Source organism: Perca fluviatilis, chromosome 3, assembly GCF_010015445.1.
Source record: "Perca fluviatilis chromosome 3, GENO_Pfluv_1.0, whole genome shotgun sequence".
In the NCBI taxonomy this organism is placed as follows: domain Eukaryota; kingdom Metazoa; phylum Chordata; class Actinopteri; order Perciformes; family Percidae; genus Perca; species Perca fluviatilis.
This window is the reverse complement of record NC_053114.1, coordinates 26,097,063-26,116,185: the sequence shown is the minus strand read 5'-3', so window position 1 is coordinate 26,116,185 and position 19,123 is coordinate 26,097,063. Positions and strand designations below refer to the sequence as shown.

General features: G+C 41.4%; 1 protein-coding gene across 1 annotated transcript in view; it reads left to right on the top strand.

The window, feature by feature from the left end:
- Positions 1-18,084, top strand: part of LOC120556489 — a 42,620-nt gene extending 24,536 nt beyond the window's left edge. The window contains exons 5-8 of the mRNA XM_039796135.1: positions 1,036-1,184; positions 11,471-11,553; positions 11,901-11,984; positions 17,622-18,084. Coding sequence (XP_039652069.1) covers positions 1,036-1,184; positions 11,471-11,553; positions 11,901-11,984; positions 17,622-17,796 — 491 coding nt within the window. The 3' untranslated portion in view covers positions 17,797-18,084. The remainder of the gene's footprint in view (positions 1-1,035; positions 1,185-11,470; positions 11,554-11,900; positions 11,985-17,621) is intronic.
- The last annotated feature ends 1,039 nt before the right edge of the window (positions 18,085-19,123 follow it).

The window sequence follows — 19,123 nt, the reverse complement described above, 5'->3', positions numbered from 1 at the left end:
AATATAGATTTGTCTTGATGGGTGTCAACATTGGAGCTATGGAAGCAGAGCTCAGTGACACCTCGTTATTTTAATGGTGTGAGATAGAGAGGCCGCATGGTAGGAGTAATTTCCGAACATAGCTAAATGACACTGTTTTTATTTTCATTTAATGTTGCACTCATATTTTACTCAAAGCTACACGCCTTTTTCCTGGTTGGTGCTGAGAGATGGAAATAGGGAGAGAAGTGACTGAGGATGGAAGGGAACACCCTGCCCCTCTCACGCATGTACACATGCTCTGAACCACATACTTTATTCTATCTGAATGTCGAGGTGGTTTAGAGTGAGAAGAACCCTTAACAGTAACATGATGTGTGACCTGTCATCCACACACACACGCACGCACATATTTCACTCCATTCACAGGCAAGGTCTCAGAGGTAATTAGATGCTGGCACCCACTCAGTGCGATGTGCTGGCTAATTGAATAGTTAACACATCAGAGGCAGGCCTGTGCAGATTGGAGGTGACACCTGTCAGGAAGCTGTTCTCTCCCAACCCAGGTCATTTCCTGCTCTGCCTGATACATATGTCATATTTGTGGAAATACCAAATTAGGGCCAGGCAGCTAAGTGCAGTGCAGCAGATGTGGAGATAGCTTGGGGCAGAGGAAGGCAGGCGCTCCTCTGCTCTGTCCTTCAAGAGGATTTGTAAAGCTCCAGGCACCTATCCTTACTTCACCTCAGGCCATTTTCATGGGTATGTGACAGGAAAGTGTGTGTGCGTGCGTGTGTATCTTACGCTTCGGCAGGCTGTCCCCCAGGCCCCGCAGCAGTGTGCCCAAGGCATCCAGGAGCTGAGTGTGCATCGTGCAGAGGTGTGTCAGCTGAGTAGAGGTGTCCAGACTCAACCAGCTCAAACAGGGCTGACGGTAGACTGGCATTTGCGCACAAAAAAATAACCAGTTTATGAAACGATACGTTTTTTATCTCCACATACTGTTAAATTGTGTGAGGTTGTGTCCTGACTGAGTGCTTGCATTCTTGTCATTAGGTGCTGCACCTTCAGGAGGCAGGGGATCGGCTGAAGGTGGAGGTCCTGTCGTTGGCATTCAGCAGGCGATAACACCTCGAGAGCAAAAGGTTACCACACTGGAGCAGGACCTGGAGGCTGCTCAGAGCCAAACCACTGAACGGAAGCAGGTACCAGCTGGGACATGAAGTCATGTTACAGTCAGAAGCCATTCCCTACATATGAATTGAGCACTTAAACTCACATACATACATCTCACACACTATACTCATTATTTCCTTTCACGTTCTTCACAGCAGGGCAGTAAAGTAATGGACTACTGCATTGGGCAGAGATGGATCTGTAGGAAACACATGGAGCTCTGTAGAGAGAGGCCATGAAGGCACAGCAGGAAGGAGCTGGAGGCCCACAGACGGATTGTAGTACTTCACTGATACAACACACAGAAACCCAGCATGGCCTCCCCTCAGTCTAGCTGCTGCTGCGTACGCAGGACCTCAAGGTATGAGAAAACAGTGCAGTTGGTCTCTCTACCTGACTGAGAAAGTATTGTCATACAGTTCCCATTGGTTTGTGTGAAAATTGGAAGACAGTGTGTCCGTGGGCCCAGCTTATCATGTGTGTGACACATTACACTTCATCCCTTTGTTCTATCTCTACTGTCATTCTTTACTGTCAGATGGGGCAGAAATGGCTTGAATCTTGAAAAGTCTTTTAGAGGGAAAGTTGTCCGACAACTGTTCTACTGCCAGCTTCTGATCAGTGTCTTTGTTTTTCTCATGTCTTAAAATGGAGGCTATTGAAATTACAAAATGATGAAATGAAAAAGACATTGAAACAAAGAGAATGATTGAAATGACCAGGGAAAGAGGGATAAAGGAGGGGGAGTGACAGTGACAGGTTTTTTTGTCAGGTCAGCTAGCCTCCAGACTGCGAATGCGACCATTTTTTGAGATAGTGCGAGTAGTTTTTACAACTATTCGCACATGTGCAACCTGCAAATTTGACGGCATTACGAGGAGGGAGCGAGTCTGCCAAAGTTGGCCAATGTGTGTGAGAGGGGGAGGGCCAATTAACTGCTTGGGTAACGTTATCTACACTTGTGTGTCTCGCTTTCATGGCGTCACACTTATCGACGTTAAAAGTCAAGCACGGCGAAAGATGAAACATACACATGCTATCACACCGCGATGTTGTTACAATGTTTCCGTGTTTCCATGTTGCAGTCCTTTATCCATTTATGAGTGGTGATCAGCAGCCAAAGTTGATCCATTTTGTTTGCTAAAGACCGTACATTGGCGAGGAAAATGCTGCGTAGTGATAGCCGATAAAGAGTTAGCCTTAGCCAAACGTTAGCCCTCCTCTCTTCCCCCCACTTTGTTTACGGTCTCAACCCCGTCGGCGAGCACTACCGGTCGGCGGGGCCGGGTGGGTAGCCCTCGTCAGTGTTTCAGTACTCGGTCTTGTCACAGAATTGACGCATTTTTACTTAGTGTTGTCTCGGTCTCAGACAAAAAGGACTGGATTTTATTTCAACAACACAACTGCAGGAATATCAGAGAGCGGAGACTGCTTCTATGAAAGAAAAATCCATATGGACTGCTTTGACTGGCCATAAGCAAACGGCACATTACTTTAATTTTGAGTTTGAATACAGAGTGGATGATCAAATATATAACAATTTACCTTGTCATAACAAAAAGTGCTTGTGTGTTTTGAGTGTCGTGAGCTCCTCTCTCTCTGGCTTGCTCATCACTCAATATTTCCCACACTGGGTGTTAGATAGATACAGTACTCCCCTTTCCATGGAAGTTTAATCACCTTAGATATGATTGTTAGTTTAGTGTTAACTAAATAAACAGAGAGGAGGGAGGAGAGCCTGTATGAGGCAGAGGCAGTAATACAGTACATTACATTTCGGAATCTGCATTTGTTAAGCACCATTCAATTAAAACTGTGAACTAAAATAAAACAAAACATTTATCAGTAATACAGTTTAATTGGGGAAAATCTGAAAGAAAATTGCATTTGCAATTGTCAATTTAAGGTGTGCGCCCCTAGATTTTCTCCCTGTGCCCCTAACTGGAACTGTTAGGGGCTACAGTGCTCCTAGTAAAAGAAGTTAGTTTGGAGCCCTGCCTCCAGTGTTGGCTTTACTATATTGTGTGAGACAGACACCAGAGTGCGTGATGTGGCAGCTGCCTCTGCCACTCACCTGCAAGGAAACTGCCCATAAATTCACAGCCTAAGGCATTTTGTGTGATACACACCACTAATCTACACAACATACCCAATTACAAAAACATGAAGACATTCCACCATGCATATCAAAAGATCTTAATGCATGTAAAAAAATGATTTGCAAAAAAGTAAATACAGGGAAAGAAAGTGAAGTTAGAAAGAAGACATGCCAAAACAAAATACTAGAACTATTTCAAAAAGTGAGGGTACCTGGCAGGAGACTTAATAAAACTCTACACACCTTTTTAACACTTTCAGGCAACCACTCTTTAAACTGTCACCCGGGAAAGCGGCGCTGCAGAGACAAATGTGTCTTTAGGATGTGGGTTTGTGTGAGAGTGCACATACAGTTGTTTTTGTATGTTTCATTTTAGATGTCTGTGCATATATCAGCCCAGGAAAAGGATCGGAAGAGAGGACTTTGTTGTCAGCAGGTATGGGCATCAGCAATGGTGGTGAAGACTGAGCAGCTCCAGAGCAGTAACTGCAAAGCTACAGTTATACTATATTCCCTATAGTATTTACCTGAAACATTTGCATCTCTTTGCATCTGTTAAGATATGAATTCTCATGAGACTGCATTTAATTTATATCTTATGTTATCCCTAGTCAATATGAAAAAAAATAGGAAATCATCTGACTGTGAACACTTTAAAAACTCTGCTGTGCTCACAGATTCAACTATTGGCTGAAAGATGTTTTATCACTGTGACTCTCAGTGTCCTGTATCCTCTTTCCCCTCACCCTCCCATCCATCCAATTCTTCCCATTCCAGACCATCCATGTGGGCTGTGTGTGGGCCAGGTGCTCAATAGGCGGATCATTTCAGGTCAGGGCCCTCGTGTGAAATCAGATGTTTAACTGGCCAGCTGAAGTGAGATGGGAGCATCTTAACCAGCACTTTGCCAAAGGTCTCATGTTCACTCAGCCACTGGGGCTGCTGTGAGTACACCCGCAACCTGCCAATAGGCATTAGGGAGGATTTAGTAATTAAGTGATAGGCTGAGGACTAAATTGGGTGTTTGTGGGCTGGCAAGCCACCCCAAGGTCCCTACAGCCATGCAGATAGGGGATTCTAATTGCCAGGAATATTGATCAGCCTGGCGAGGGGGTTGCACGGGGAATTCACTAGCCATCGATTAGCTGTTACTGCACCTCACTTGTCAATGGAAGAGGGAGGTGAGCATTGGCAAGGCTCCGGGCTTTTCCCACAGTATCCCTCACCACCACCAGCTCCTGACACGCATACACAGCCAGACTCAGTGACACAGCATGTTGGGATGAACGCACTCTCTAAACTGTCCCGTACCCTCACCTCCTTATCTGTAAACCAACTTTATTCTCTCAGTCCAGAGGTGAAACTGGGAGCAGAAAAAGGGCTTTGCAAAGGGCTCACAAGCATTGTTTTTATGTACTAATAAAGTGCTACCCTCCACCCATCCCCATCTTTCTCCCTACTCTGTCTCTCCCTAACTTGCCTCCCTGAGTTTGTAAGGTCTCTGACCCGTGGCTATGGTCCTAGTAAATGTTGGAGGGAGAGAGGGGACTGAGCTTGCCTGCCCTCTGGTATTTAATGAGTTGCCTTACCTGGCAGGAAATAGGCCCTGATTGGCGCGCACACACACACACACACACACACACACACACACACACACACACACACACACACACACACACACACACACACTTCTCTGATTCCAGTTCTATCACTTATGCTCCAGTGACACGTCATCATCACAAAACAGCCTGCCGTACAAAACAACACTGTGCATGCAGAATTACTAAACATCCTCTCATTAAATGTTAAGCCCTGCCTGGTCAGATTGAATCTGTCACACATGCACAAACGTCTATTGATTTAGTTCCATGCATGACATACTTACAGCACTTTAATTTCCTACGACTTGGCTGAATAGAGAAGCAATCGATTAGGAGATGTGTTTGAAAAGGGTTATTAATAAGTTTAATGTTAATATAGCCACATGGATTTACATTGTGTGTGTCTGTTTAATTTTAGTATAATTTCAGAAAAATAATAGTTTTTCATACAATGTCCACTTTTGAGGTTTTGTCATTTTAAAGGATGGCAGGATGAATTGTTTTAAAGTTTTTGACAATGGATTCAGGTGGAGTTTCTGAGGAAAGAGGTTGAGGGTTATCTAGTTGAACAAAACATGGATTACTAATTTGTTATTGTTATCTAGTTGACTCGGTTTAGTTTTTCTTTGTCATCTTAGCTGGTGTTTTATATTCGTGCGGAAAGGAATTGCAGAATCAGTGAGAAGGTTTGCTGCACAGCAGTCATTTAGAGCCTATTACAAAACATCAATATATTGATTGAAGCAAGTGTCTCAGTGTACTGCTCTGTAAACACACTCTTGGTTCAGTTGTGCATGTTTTATCTGCTTGTATCTTATCAGGATTTAAATCGTTTCATCTTCAATTCACTTAATCCCAGCACTATTGGATTTTGAGCCAAAGATTCCACTCACTCTACCCTGAATTCTTTTGGTCAATTCTCGACAACAATATCAAAAATAACAACTACGTTAAGAACATAATGTCAATATATTTTTGTTTTTCATTTGAATTATTAAAGGTTCTGCATAAAAAGGATAGATATGTTTGATTTTCTACTGGCTCCTATCCAAGTTAAAAATGGAAATGCTTACAATTCAGTGAGCCACTTTAAATGAGAACTTTCCAGGCCGGTTTGCCAGCTTCAAGAGCAAACTGGGGCCTGCCTCGTGTACCATAAAACAAGCCAGGCAGCAGGAACAACAGGTCAGAGCAAAACTTAATTAGAAGCGGACAGGGAGCAACTTCAGACAAGTTCAAACTAAGTTTCAGAAATACTAGAAAATACAAAAACTTGTACCCTTTCTCCAACTTTGCTGGAATTAATTATTGGATTTAATATTTTGCATTGACCTGCTGAACTTTGTTTCCCCATCATAATTTGTACAACCCCCCATGCTATATGTTTTAAGTGTTAAGTTCATTGAAGATATTTTCATACAAAATTTTTTTCAGAAAAAAACATGTATTTTATTTCAAAATTTCTATTTAGTTTTTAACTTATTGCACAGTATAACCAGTAGAAACCGTGGTAGATGAGTGAGATATTAAGGAAATGGCTATCAACCGGTCCATCCAAAATCAAATATAACATAATTTAAAAACATTTCAGTTACAGAAATTAATGTCATTACAGTATATCTAATCAGGTAATCATGTAGGTCACCCATGTGCACATCAATATGCATCAGTAGATATTTATGTTACTAAGAAGAGAGCATTCTGGTCAATGTTTATCTGTTGATATGTGTGACACCCAGCAGCACCCGACTGTAAGATGAGCATCATGGTTTGAGTTCATGTTCCCATATGAGTGTCTGAACTGTGTGATTTCCAAGGTCATTTTGTCATCTCTGAAGGGGGATTGTTCCCCCATGCTTGAAGCCTTGCTACTACATTTATACACCACTCAGAGCCACCCTCCAGCCATGCTCACAAATTGAATTAGTTTCAGTCTGAATTTGTGTTTCAAAACTAGTAATTATTTTTTAACCTCAGAGGAAGCCAAGAGAAATGAGTCAGATCTTCACAAGTCACGGAATTTGACGATATATGCATTTACACCAACCAAAGGGACACAAGCCTGAAGCACAGCAATTTACCAACCATTCATCTGTTAGCAAATTAAATCACACCACATTTGACATATTTTAGAAAGTTAGATACATCTGATGAAAAAGTTTCTTCCTCAATTACCATCTGAAATTAATCTCCTTAATCCCAATTTGATCTCTTTCATGCATATAAGGGGTATCTTTCATCTGCCCACCTATGTGCTTTAAATCTCCGCCACAGAGTTAAGATGGAACGTGACTGTCAAACTTAGTCCTATGTGAAACTCCAACACCCATGTAGCTCGATGAGATAGGGGAACTGATTAGGGAAGATGAGGAAAGAGGGGCGTAACTCACAGCCGCCCATTATCTCTCTCTGTAGCTGGTGGAGGACGGTAAGCAGTCAGAGTGTGTGACAGAGCTGCAGAGTGCTATACAGAGGCAGGTATGGTTCAGCTGTAGCGGTGCAAAACAGAGCTGGAAAACAGAGTCAAAAGTCCAAAATATAGCTTATTTCCATTGCATATATTTATTGACATTGATATTTTGATCGCCTTTTTTGATCTTTTATATAAAACGATACAGTCTGAAAAGGCAAAACATGCTAACTACTTACCATTCTGCAATAAGAATGCCTGTGATGATGTGCAAGCACGCAATGGGTCTTTTTGGGGGGACAAAAGCCAGAAGGGTTCAGGTGAAAATTAATAGATTTTTTGTTTTGTGTGCACATTACTCTGACTCTAGCGTACGACTAACAACTACTACTAGTATCGTTGGATGAATTTGAAAGTAGTTTGAGCTTCTTAATGTAGGAGTTTTTGTCAGGAGCTTCAGATGGGTCACAAATTAAAGGAAAACGTAGTGGAGGAACATAACAAATGATGTTCCCTTACAGGACACAAAGAGTCACTGAAAGTTTGAAGGGTATGAAAAGGGTGTGAATCATTTGCTGTGGATTTCACAGTCACCAGATTTTAACCCTACTGAGGACCAGCGTGTTAGATTGGTCTTCACCACCAAAAACTACTAAATAAAACTCAAAACACAAGAAGAGGGTATATCTTGTATACTCATGTATATAATTGTGTTGCAGAAACTTGTATCATGTTTTTATTCCCCTTTAAAAAAAAAAATCTGAATGGGCAGCAGACAGGTAGACAATTCTGCTTTAACTAAAAAAAAGCTCATATAAAGGGAAAAAAACAACAGAATTGTAATGTAAAGATGCTTGATTGATTGATTGTGTGTGTGTGTGTGTGTGTGTGTGTGTGTGTGTGTGTGTGTGTGTGTGTGTGTGTGTGTGTGTGTGTGTGTGTTTGTGTGCGTGCGCGTGCGCGTGCGTGCGTGTGTGTTGTGTGTGTGTGAGCAGCCAGTTACAGTTACACACCAGCTCTCCTATCTTTATGCGGCACTTTGCCAGCCAATGACCTACAAGCCCCGAGCACCACTATCATGTGAGTACTCTATAATAGGAAGGAAAAGGAGTCTCATATCTTTTCTGAACAGTGGGTATTAGAGCCAGAGCAAAGTATGGGGCACAACGCTAGCTCCTTTTATAGACCATTCTGGTCATTAGCATGGACCACACAGAGTCGCAACCTCCACAGGTAACACTGTTCACTAATTGTACCCTACAGGCAAGATCAGATTCTGTTGTCAAGAAAAGGGAAGACTCGTAGCTTTGACCTTTTTTCTGTATTCCTAAAGCTGATTAGATAATGACGTCTTGTACCAGACTCAAGGCCTGGATGTAGGTTTAATGTGTTCTGATATTACCAGCTGGATAGTTTCTTTTATTTTAGCCAGTCAGACCTCAATACTGTGAACATCATGTATTAGTATTTTGTTAGTTATATATATTTTTTGGTGGTCTGGAGCTTCAGGTGCACCCATTGTTACTTGCTCTCTGCTCTGCAGTGTCATTCCTATGATTGATGTGTGTGACTGGGCATGCATGATTGCATACACGTGTATTTATGTGTGTGTGTGTGTGTGTGTGTGTGTGTGTGTGTGTGTGTGTGTGTGTGTGTGTGTGTGTGTGTGTGTGTGTGTGTGTGTGTGTGTGTGTTGACTCCTGAGCCATGAGCACATCTCTGGCTCATCTCTAAGGCCTGGTGTCAGCCTCCTTAAGTGCTGTCAATGTCACATGGTAACAGCAGCACTGCAGCCTCTTAATTGGTTTAGGAAAAGCATCGTTGTCATTTTGCGGTCAGTAAACTCCACTCGACAAAATTAAGTCCAAGCCGCTGCCACCTCCTCAACCCCCCACAGCCAACCTAACAAAAAAATAATGATTATGTGCCGTGTATATTTGTGCGTTCGCTGTCTGTTTTCACTTTTTGCTTTTAGAAATAATTGCTGTTGGTTGTGTGGCTGCATCAGAGGAAGGGCATTAATGATTCTCACTGGCCGTGAGGAAACTGCGCTGCGTAGGGCGGGAGGAGAGCAACTCATTTTCTAGAACTAAACGTGTGGGCATTTGTGCCTGACAGTGTTTGTGTTTGGTAATTTATTTTTATTTTTTTAGTTTCCTTATTTTGTTGTGCAGTACATATTGTATGCAGCCTATAATAATTACGCTAGCAGTGAGTGCAGCAATGTGTGCATCTCTGAATGGCTTTAATGTGTGTGTGTGTGTGTGTGTGTGTCTGTGTGTGTGTGTGTGTGTGTGTGTGTGTGTGTGTGCGCGTGCGTGCGTGCGTGTGTGTGCCTGTGTGTTTACCTGTGCATCTGTGCAGTGTATGTGCATGGTTGTCCTTTTGCACGGATTAGCTGGTGAATGCTGCAAGAGGGTGATCAGACTCAGAGCACACCCGGGTTGCTCTGTGATCACACAGGGATTATGGGGTATGTGGAGCTGTAGAGCATTCCAGGGCCGCCTCCAGTTAGGCTCATCTCCGCCACGCTCCCCTCACACACACACCACTTTAATTGCCTTTGCTTCTTTCATTACTTTTATTGCCTCTCCTCTGCATTGCGTGCTCCCTGGGCTTGTGGAAAGGTCATTGCGATGGCAGTGGTGTGCTCATAGCCTGCGTTTTCCCTGACTAGAAGGAAATGGCTGTGGGGCTGAAGCTGGGGGAACAAGTGACACAACAAGTAGCCACTGACAGGCTGTGCACACCTTTTTTTTTTTTTTTTTTTTAAAGAAGGCTGTGAAGTAAGTCTACACCAGAATAATATTTTTGTAATGCCACCAAATGTGTCACAGAAAGAAGGTGGCAGCCACAGTGGTAGAGATATAGATCCCTATCTGTCTAGTTATATGCAAACTGATATTGAGTGAAATGCTAAGTAAGGCAAATGCATAATCTTTATTAAAAATGGCTTCATCACCTGACAAAGGGAGGAGCTGGGCAGGCAGTGTTAATGGAATTGGCAATATCTTGGCTCAGAAGCAGTGAAGAGGTGATGGCCTTTGGATGAGGGACATGTTTCTGCCTTATTGCATCCCCTGTGCACAATTGTAAGGAAGTGGTGGTAGGATCATCAGGTGATTCATAGTTTGACTTGTACAATAGTTTGTCTTCCCTAGTTAATTAAAGTTACCTCCCCCAAAAAACATCTTCAGGATGTGCACCTTCCTGATAAGTACGTACATTGACCCCAGCATGTTTTATATGCTGCTAAAACTTATATGAATTTGCAACTCGTGAAACACAATGCACAAATAAAAGCAAAGTGATTTGTATCTGTAAACACAGGGCACAAATTAATGCAGAATGACTTGTATTTGTAAACAATGCACAAATCAATGCAGAGTGATTTGTTATCTGTAAATGTGTATCTGTGTCTGTGCCTCTAATTTGTAACTCGTATTTCATATTTGTAAATCAACTTAGTATTTTTCAATGGAAATATATTTTTAAACCTCCTTCTATTTGTGTGGATCCTTTTGAGACTGTTTTTCCACGCCGTGTGTCACAAACAATTTGTATCTCAAGTGACGACCCAGCGCTCTCCAGTACGTGGCGGTAGATGAAGAAGCCTTGTCAGATGTTTCAGAGACTGTAGTAGTTTTTATTTATTATTGTTATAGTTCTTTTGCAGATAACCATGGCTCATACCATCTTTTGTTATGTTTTCTCCACCTTCAGGCTTGTATGATATTAGGCCTGGAGGCAGTGGCGCAAATAGTTGAAAGCATTGCTGGCAGTCTGGGAGGAGCGTGTCATTTTAATAAAAGCAGTGATAGTATCTCTCAGGGATAGCTATGACTTTAAGGTAGAAAACAAAAAACATATACTGTATGTAGACTCCATCTCCATGAATAGTCTTATAAATGTCCTCTTTCTTCTTACTGCCACTCTTCCTTTCAGGCTTGTACTTCAAGTTTGGGTTTGTAAAAACAGAAGTATCTTTTGTTTGTACGTGCTGTTTGTGTTTATTTCTTTTTACTATGGCTGCAGTATGGGTCCAGTGCCCAAGACGAATTTCCCACGATGTGGGACAATAAAGTTAATCTTGAAGCACAGTAGAGCAGCAGCTGTATGTTGTAGACATGTCTTTTATATATATTTTACTTCCCAATTTCTCTGTCCTTTACTCCCTGTCTCTCTTTTCCTCTCTCTCTGTTCCAGTCCAAGGTAGAGGTTTTGTGTTCAGTCAGACGGCTCTCGTGTCCACAAGATGCTCTCCACTGTCAACCAGTTGGTCCTGGAATGTAAGTAAGGCCTTGCTACAAACCACATTACTGCTGAGGTCTCTCTGCAGTTGCACAGTAATTGGTTTCTATCCCAACAATAGCTAATGCACATTTTATCATATCCGTACATTGCTGCAGGCAAGCAAATGAAAAACTGGCAATGAACATAAAAGAGCAAAGCACGAAGATCATCCATCTCCGCCAAGAAAGAGAAAGTAGACAGAGGATAGTTATATTTAAGTGCTTTACTCTCAAATGCAACAGTTTGTGAAATACAGTGCACTGTGTGTGTGTGTGTGTGTGTGTGTGTGTGTGTGTGTGTGTGTGTGTGTGTGGGGGGGGTGTTTGTGTGAATCCGCCTGCAGGAGGGTTTGGAAGCGCCGCAAATTGAGGTCAGGACACTTAAAGCTGAGCTTGATGAGAAGAGGATTGAAGAGGAGGACATCCAGGTATGCACATAGATGACAAAGTCACTTGAAAAATCTACAAATATTGTTGTGCAATGTCAAATTTTACCTTTTGTTTTCATTTTATATATGTTATACACACAAACGGAAGCCTTATGCTTAAGCATAATGTCAACATTTAGCATTATTAAAGGTCCAATATGTAATATATTTACTGATGTTCTGTATTAAATAAAAAAAGACCATAATATGTCATCAGATATTAAGCAAACATGCTAAGTTAAAAGACTATCTTCTCTGACAACTATGCTAAAGCCAGTATTTTCTCCTTCAAAATTTCCATTCCGGGACGGAATGTCTATTTTTGTTTCGGCCTGTGTGTTGTTGTCAATTGCCCATTTTGACACCCGGGTTGCCAGACATGAAACGCAAACACACAAAAACAATGTGCTGCAGCCGTGGAAGCAGCAACCAAACAAACTAGATTAACAGAGATAGATTCATTCTACCCGACGTATAGAAACAAAAACTCTGGATCTTTCTAAATAGTTGCATGACCAGAGACGTGGTAAAACACAGGTAATTAATTCAATTCAATTTTATTTAAAGTATCAAATCATAACAAGAGTTATCTCAAGACACTTTACAGATAGAGTAGGTCTAGACCACACTATAATTTACAAAGACCCAACAATTTCCCACGAGCAAGAACTCGGTAAGAGTTAGAAATGACGGGTTCAAATGTTTTGCCTATCCGCGCCACTATTTCTTTACAGCAGACAGACATATTGACAGAGAAAGACATAAAAATATAGATATGTAGAGAGAGGCACCGTTTTGACCTGGTATTAAAATTCTGAGTGATCGGACCACAAATAGACAACCCTAATGCTGCGTTCCAGGCAACCCGTAACTCGTGTTCTCACAACCTTCTTGAAAGTGCCCTGGAACGGCAGTCAAACCCGTAACTTGCTACTCATACTAGATCGTTACCAGTTACAGTTTTTGACACACACACATAAACAACAATGGCGCCCCTTTTGATGCTGTACAGATGCCGGTGATTAACAGTGAGAAATAGAAATAAATAGACATAAATAGGCAACGTAAAGTAATTCCACACATTTTAATCAAAACAATACACATATGATTGTGTACTACTACAGGTTATGTTTATTAAATGAAGCCCAAAATATGTTGGCGACTAGAAATCGCTAGTATCAGCTAGCGCTAGCTAACGTCAACATTCAGCCTGGACGGAGACAGAGAGGCAGCAGTCCCTTCCTGCTCCTACACCAGAAAGTTTTTCTTGGCTTGTGTGGAGGTAAGTGGTGATGAACAAAAGAAAAAAATCTATTGAACAATTGCGCAAGGGAAATAAAATCAGTTGTTAAGGTAGTGTTGGGGATTTCCTCCTCTGTGTCCCCCCTTTTGGGACAATGCGTCTGACTCCAAATAAAAGACCTATACAGTCCCTGACAAAAGTCTTGTCGCTTATCTATTTTGTAGAAACACCTGCTATTAACCTGACTTTTAATTAATCAATTGGTGTTAGAAATACCTCATATGAAAAGCTAAAACCCTCCCAAATAATGTTTAATGCACTGACATAAATTAGTTTCACTGAAAAAAGATTTATCATTTAATCAAGACAGAAATTTTGGCAAGACAAAAGTTTTGTCGCCTAAACAGAAATTGAACAAATTTACTGCAAATACAAAAAATATGTCAGCAAATTAAGTAGTGGTGCTGTGAGATCCAAATTTAATATCTTGTATGACTTCCATGAGCTTGAAGGACTGCATCCATGCGGTTTGGCAAGGATTCATACAATTTATTGATGAAGTCATCAGGAATAGCAAAGAAAGCAGTCTTGCATGCCTCCCAGAGTTCATCAATATTCTTTGGTTTCGTCTTCCATGCTTCCTCTTTCATCCTACCCCACATATGCTCAATGATGTTCATGTCTGGTGACCGGGCTGGCCAATCCTGGAGCATCTTGATCTTCTTCGCCTTGAGGAACTTTGATGTGGAGATGGAAGTATGCGATGGAGCAACGTCCTGCTGCAGGATTTGGCCTCTTTTATGGTTGGGAATATAAGAGGTAGCTAAGATTTCTTGGTATTTTAGACTATTGATGTTGCCTTCCACCCTGCAGATCTCTCGCACACCCCCATACTGGATGTAACCCCAGACCATGATTTTTCCGCCACCAAACTTCACTGTTCTCTGGGTGAATCTCAGATCCATGCGGGCTCCAGTAGGTCTCCTGCAATATTTGCGGCGACTGTGGTGTAATTCAACAGAAGATTAATCTGAAAAATCCACCTTCTTCCACTTTTCCAGCGTCCATCCTTTTAGCAGGCTGTGGGCCTTGGCAAATGCCACACGGTTTTTCAATTGTCTTTTGTTTAGTGCTGGCTTCTGGGCACTGATTCGCCATTTCGAGACAGAATCCGACAAACTGTTCTGGTTGACACAGGGACTTCAGGAGAACAGGTCTCGTGGAGCTCTGCTGCAGTGGCAAATGGGCTGGCCTTGGATTTTCGAGCCAACAAACAGTCCTCTCGAGCAGTTGTCTTGCGGGGTCTGCCTGACCTGGGCTTGTCAAAAACGTCTCCAGTGTCTTCAAATGTTTTTTTATCCTCTGTACTTGACGCTGAGACACATTGAAGGTGTCTGCCACATCAGCAGTGGATCTGGTCTTCAGCCTCTTGATAATCAAAACTTTAGTCTCAGGGTGAATCTTAGGCATGTTTGCAGAGGTCTAGTTGCAGTTGATGTGAAGGTCTAGTGTACTGGGGTTGTTTTATACACACCTTAGACCTAATTGATCCATTATTAGTCACAGGTGAAGCTCATATGACAAGGCGACAACACTTATGTCTTTGCAAAAATTGACGCAATGGGCTTTACCAAGCTGTGAATATTAGAATACTTTTTGACAGTTTCGTTTTGCACTGAAACATTATTACTAAAACTGTTGGGATTAAAATTAGCCATTTCTTGTAAAAACATCTTGATTAGAAATATATTTCAGCGGCACTTCAGGTCAATCTGTACACAAGCGACAAGACTTTTGTCAGGGACTGTATATCCCCGCGCATTCGTTAAATTGGAATTACATTGATCCTAAGCAAGAGCCAAATAAGACGATAAGATAAAGTCAAATACATTCGTTTAATCAAGTTAAGCATCGGAGTTTCAATACACAAATATTGAAACTCTGATGCTTGACTGATTAAACGAATGTCAGACACATTGTCTCAAAAGGGGGGATACAGAGGAGGAAATCCCCAACAGTAGTCAGAGTTGTGTTTAATAATAATTAACTATTAGGCCTTTTTTTCCTTGAGCCCCTGCCGCCCAAAATGTCTGTGCACGTCCTTCAGTCATAGCATAGTATTATAGTATTAAAAAATCCATTAAAAAGTATAATATTTTGAAGAAACTGATAAAAAGTCACAGTATAGTAAGCTGAATTAAGTGATAAAAAAGTCATAGTAGAGTATGTATAAAAAAGTGTTAAAATAGCATAGTATATGTCGAAAAAAAGTCATTAAAAAGTAAAAGTATGTAAAAGAAGGTCTAGAAGAACATGCAAACTCCCTACAAAAAGGCACAGCCAGGACTGGGGATCAAACCTGGTCCGATTCTGCAGTGTCTACTATGGTGCTAGTCAGAGCAATGCTAACCACTGAGTCACTGTGCCACTAAATAAAGTAAGTTGAAAACAGTCATAGCGTAATATGTTGAAAAAAGTGATTAAAAAAAGTCATGGTATAGTATGTCGAAAAAAGTGATGAAAAAGTTATAGTATAGTATTAGGGGTGGAACGGTACATGTATTCGTATTGAACCGAAAGGGTACGGTGCATGAATTTACCAGTCCCTCCAAGATTTTGCGATGTCTCGATCACGCCAATTCATGCAAATTCAACCAATCACCGTGACTTTGGTGCGACTCACAATTTTGACCGATCACCACAACTTTTCCACAAATTTGACCAATAACCGGAGTTTCCTGCAACTTCAACCAATCCCAGCAGTCCCATGTGCCAGACTTTACGTCAGTATAATGTGACTCTGAGTGCCACTGACCAAGCGGGAGTGAGAGAGAGCTTGTTTCCGATATGAAGACGAGAATCGAACATCTCACATTTACCAACAAAACGTACAGCGAAAGACCGTGCAGAACATTTCAAATATAGTATACATTTTAACATCAGTGTACGCTGTAACATTTTTTAACTATAAAGTCGCTGAAGCGGCTGCTGTTTCAATCCTGCCGGCTGTCTGCAGCGGGCGGGGCTGCTGTTCATACAGTTCCCCCCGCCACTGACACGCACGGAAAAACGGAGATGAGACGACACGATTACCTAAATTGAAGACAGCTATGCTCGTTATTGTAAGTGCAATAATAAGTTAAAGTTAAAGTCCAATAAGTACTTATACCATACCATATGAATGTGAGTCCCAGGCCAGGCCAGTATAGGAAATTAACTACCAATGTAAAGATCAACAAGCCACACATATGTTCAAATTTGATTAATTCAATAAATTATTATTTTTTGTCTTAAATCCACCAGCCATTTTCATATTATACCAACATTTGCAGCATCCTGAGCCTTTTTGGTAAGGTTACTAGGAAAACTCATCAGGATAGTTTTATTCTCTCCAAAACAAGTTTCCTTTTTATTTTTAAAGAACTATGCAAAAAAAAAAATCACAACTGTTTTTCACTGTCTCCCGCAACTTCATTGCAACAAACAAAAAAAGACATTGTAACTTTTATCACAATTTTTTTACAAAAGCTCCCGCAAAATCAGGCATTTTGGTCCACAACAAACTCAAAAAAACTAATGTAATGCGGAACTACTGTAAGATACGCAGGTTCTTTAGGGACACGTAATCTGTAGCCCCGCCTTAGCTCTGGAGCTTTGGCGCGCCGCCTATGTAGCCGAGCGCCGTCTATGTATGCAGTTTTAGTGAGTCAGAGATAGCAGCACTAAGGACGAGTATGGCGAGTGGTGGCGACCCACAAGAGTTAGAGGACCCGTCGGCCTCTTTAAGATCGCAAGTTTAGGCAAACTTCGGTTTCCCAGTCAGTTACAGTAGTACAGGCAAGAGAGTGGTGGAACGTTAGGTGGGACAGACGCCTTGTTTCTTAAGGCTAAACTATATTAGCTTTAGCCAGGCAAGGAGCAGCTTTCTGCGGTGAAAAATGGCCGGGAGACATCGTGATTATCAGGTAATTTAGTTTGTCTTTGCAGAGAACATAGATGCTGTATTTTTTGGGGCTTTTCCGCCTTTAATGGACAGGACAGGGGAGAGAGAGGGGGAAGACATGCAGGAAATCGTCACAGGTCGGAGTCAAACCCTGGACGCACACACGCACACATACAAGCAGTAATTTGTCTGGAAAACAAAAGAAGATTTAATGGAAATAAATGGAACCAATGGTTTTAACTGCAAATATGACTGGGACTTTCATTGATCAAAAAAGGTAAAAAAGTGTGTCAATAACTCTACTCGTGGAACAGCACCTCAGGGGCTTAAATCTTGGGCTTAGCCTCTACATTGAAAGTCAAATACTCTTTGCTTGGTTGAGTTTGGAGACGTGTTGGATGATGTGTTTTGGATACGTGTTTCCACACTTTTGGTACCGCCGACGAGACAGGAGCAGACAGCGGAATGTGTGTGGAGTGCTTCGCCACTGCTGCGGTTCATCTGTTAATCAGCTGATCAGGACGGCGGAGAGGCGACCGTTTGGCCACAGAAACCACTCATCTGCTGCACTGGATGCCAGAGATGAGCAACGCTACGGGGGAAGTTGTGGAGCTGTAGCCGACTGAATCATATCATCTGTTCATTTTTATTTTTATTTATTAATTTTATTTGTTAGGGACCATGTACAATTTTTAACATAAATGTTGCCATTTGATGCATTGTACCAGAGTTTGCCTTAGGCTAATTTACATCTGCAGTCCCTAGACAGGGCACACTTTAAATCCAACAGTAAAAACATGACAACATCTAACAAAACAACAAGACAGATCACAAAAACTACATCAATATAATTTACATTGTGACACACACACACACACACACACACAACAGTCACACACACTTGTTCTGCACCATTTTGAAAAACAAGAAAATAAAGGAAATAAAAGTTATTAAAAAAGCAGGATATTAGTGGTTGCAGAGTTGATTGGTTTTTAAATAATGTTTTAATTGAAATGTGAAGCTTCTGATGGAACTACAATTCTTTATGTTGTCTGGAATAGCATTCCATTGAGTGATGGCTTTAACTGAAAATGCTGACTATCCAAAAGTTGTATAACGGAAGTGTACAGTGCAGTTATGTATGGAGGCTGTTCTGGCGGATCTTACAGAGCTAACAGAGCAGAGATAGACAAAATCATGTAAATAGGTGGGAGCCAAGCCATGTAGAATTGTGTACACTGTGCACAGATTTGGAAAAAAACTCTAAAATTGTCAAAATTAAGCAAGATTTTGTTTCTCCAGAATCTTACAATGATGGTGCCTGAATGGCTTTTTGTCAAATACTTTTAGAACCTGCTTGTACAAAGATTGTTGTGGTGGTTGTTTCATGAGCTGGCCCCCAACAGGTGATGCAGTAAGAAATGTGAGAAAAAATTAGGGAATGTATAAATATATTGGCAGCTTCCATGGAGAGAGAGGGTCAGATCTGTTTAAAATTTTCCAGATTGTATTTAATTGTTTTAGTCTTCTTCTTGATGTGTCTTTTAAAATTAAGATTGACACCAAGATATTTAAATTAATTCACTGTTTCAATGGGTTCACCTCTAATAAGAATTTCTGCATGTAGTGTACATTATTTGTTTTGGTGAAGAACATCCCTTTTGTCTTGTTAACATTCAAGGTAAGGCAGGACTGATCAAGCCACTCAGTCACACCTTCCATAGCTTTAGTCAGTCTCCCAGCTGCTAGCTGAGCTGTCTTTGCATGAGTGTATAAGACTGTGTCATCCGCATACAGTTGTATCTCTACTCCATGACAGTGTTGTGGGAGGTCATTAATATAGAGACTGAACAGCAAGGGGCCTAACACAGATCCTTGGGGTACACACATTGTGCACTTCATATAACTGGAGCACACATCCTTGATTTTAACACACTGCATCCTATTTGATAA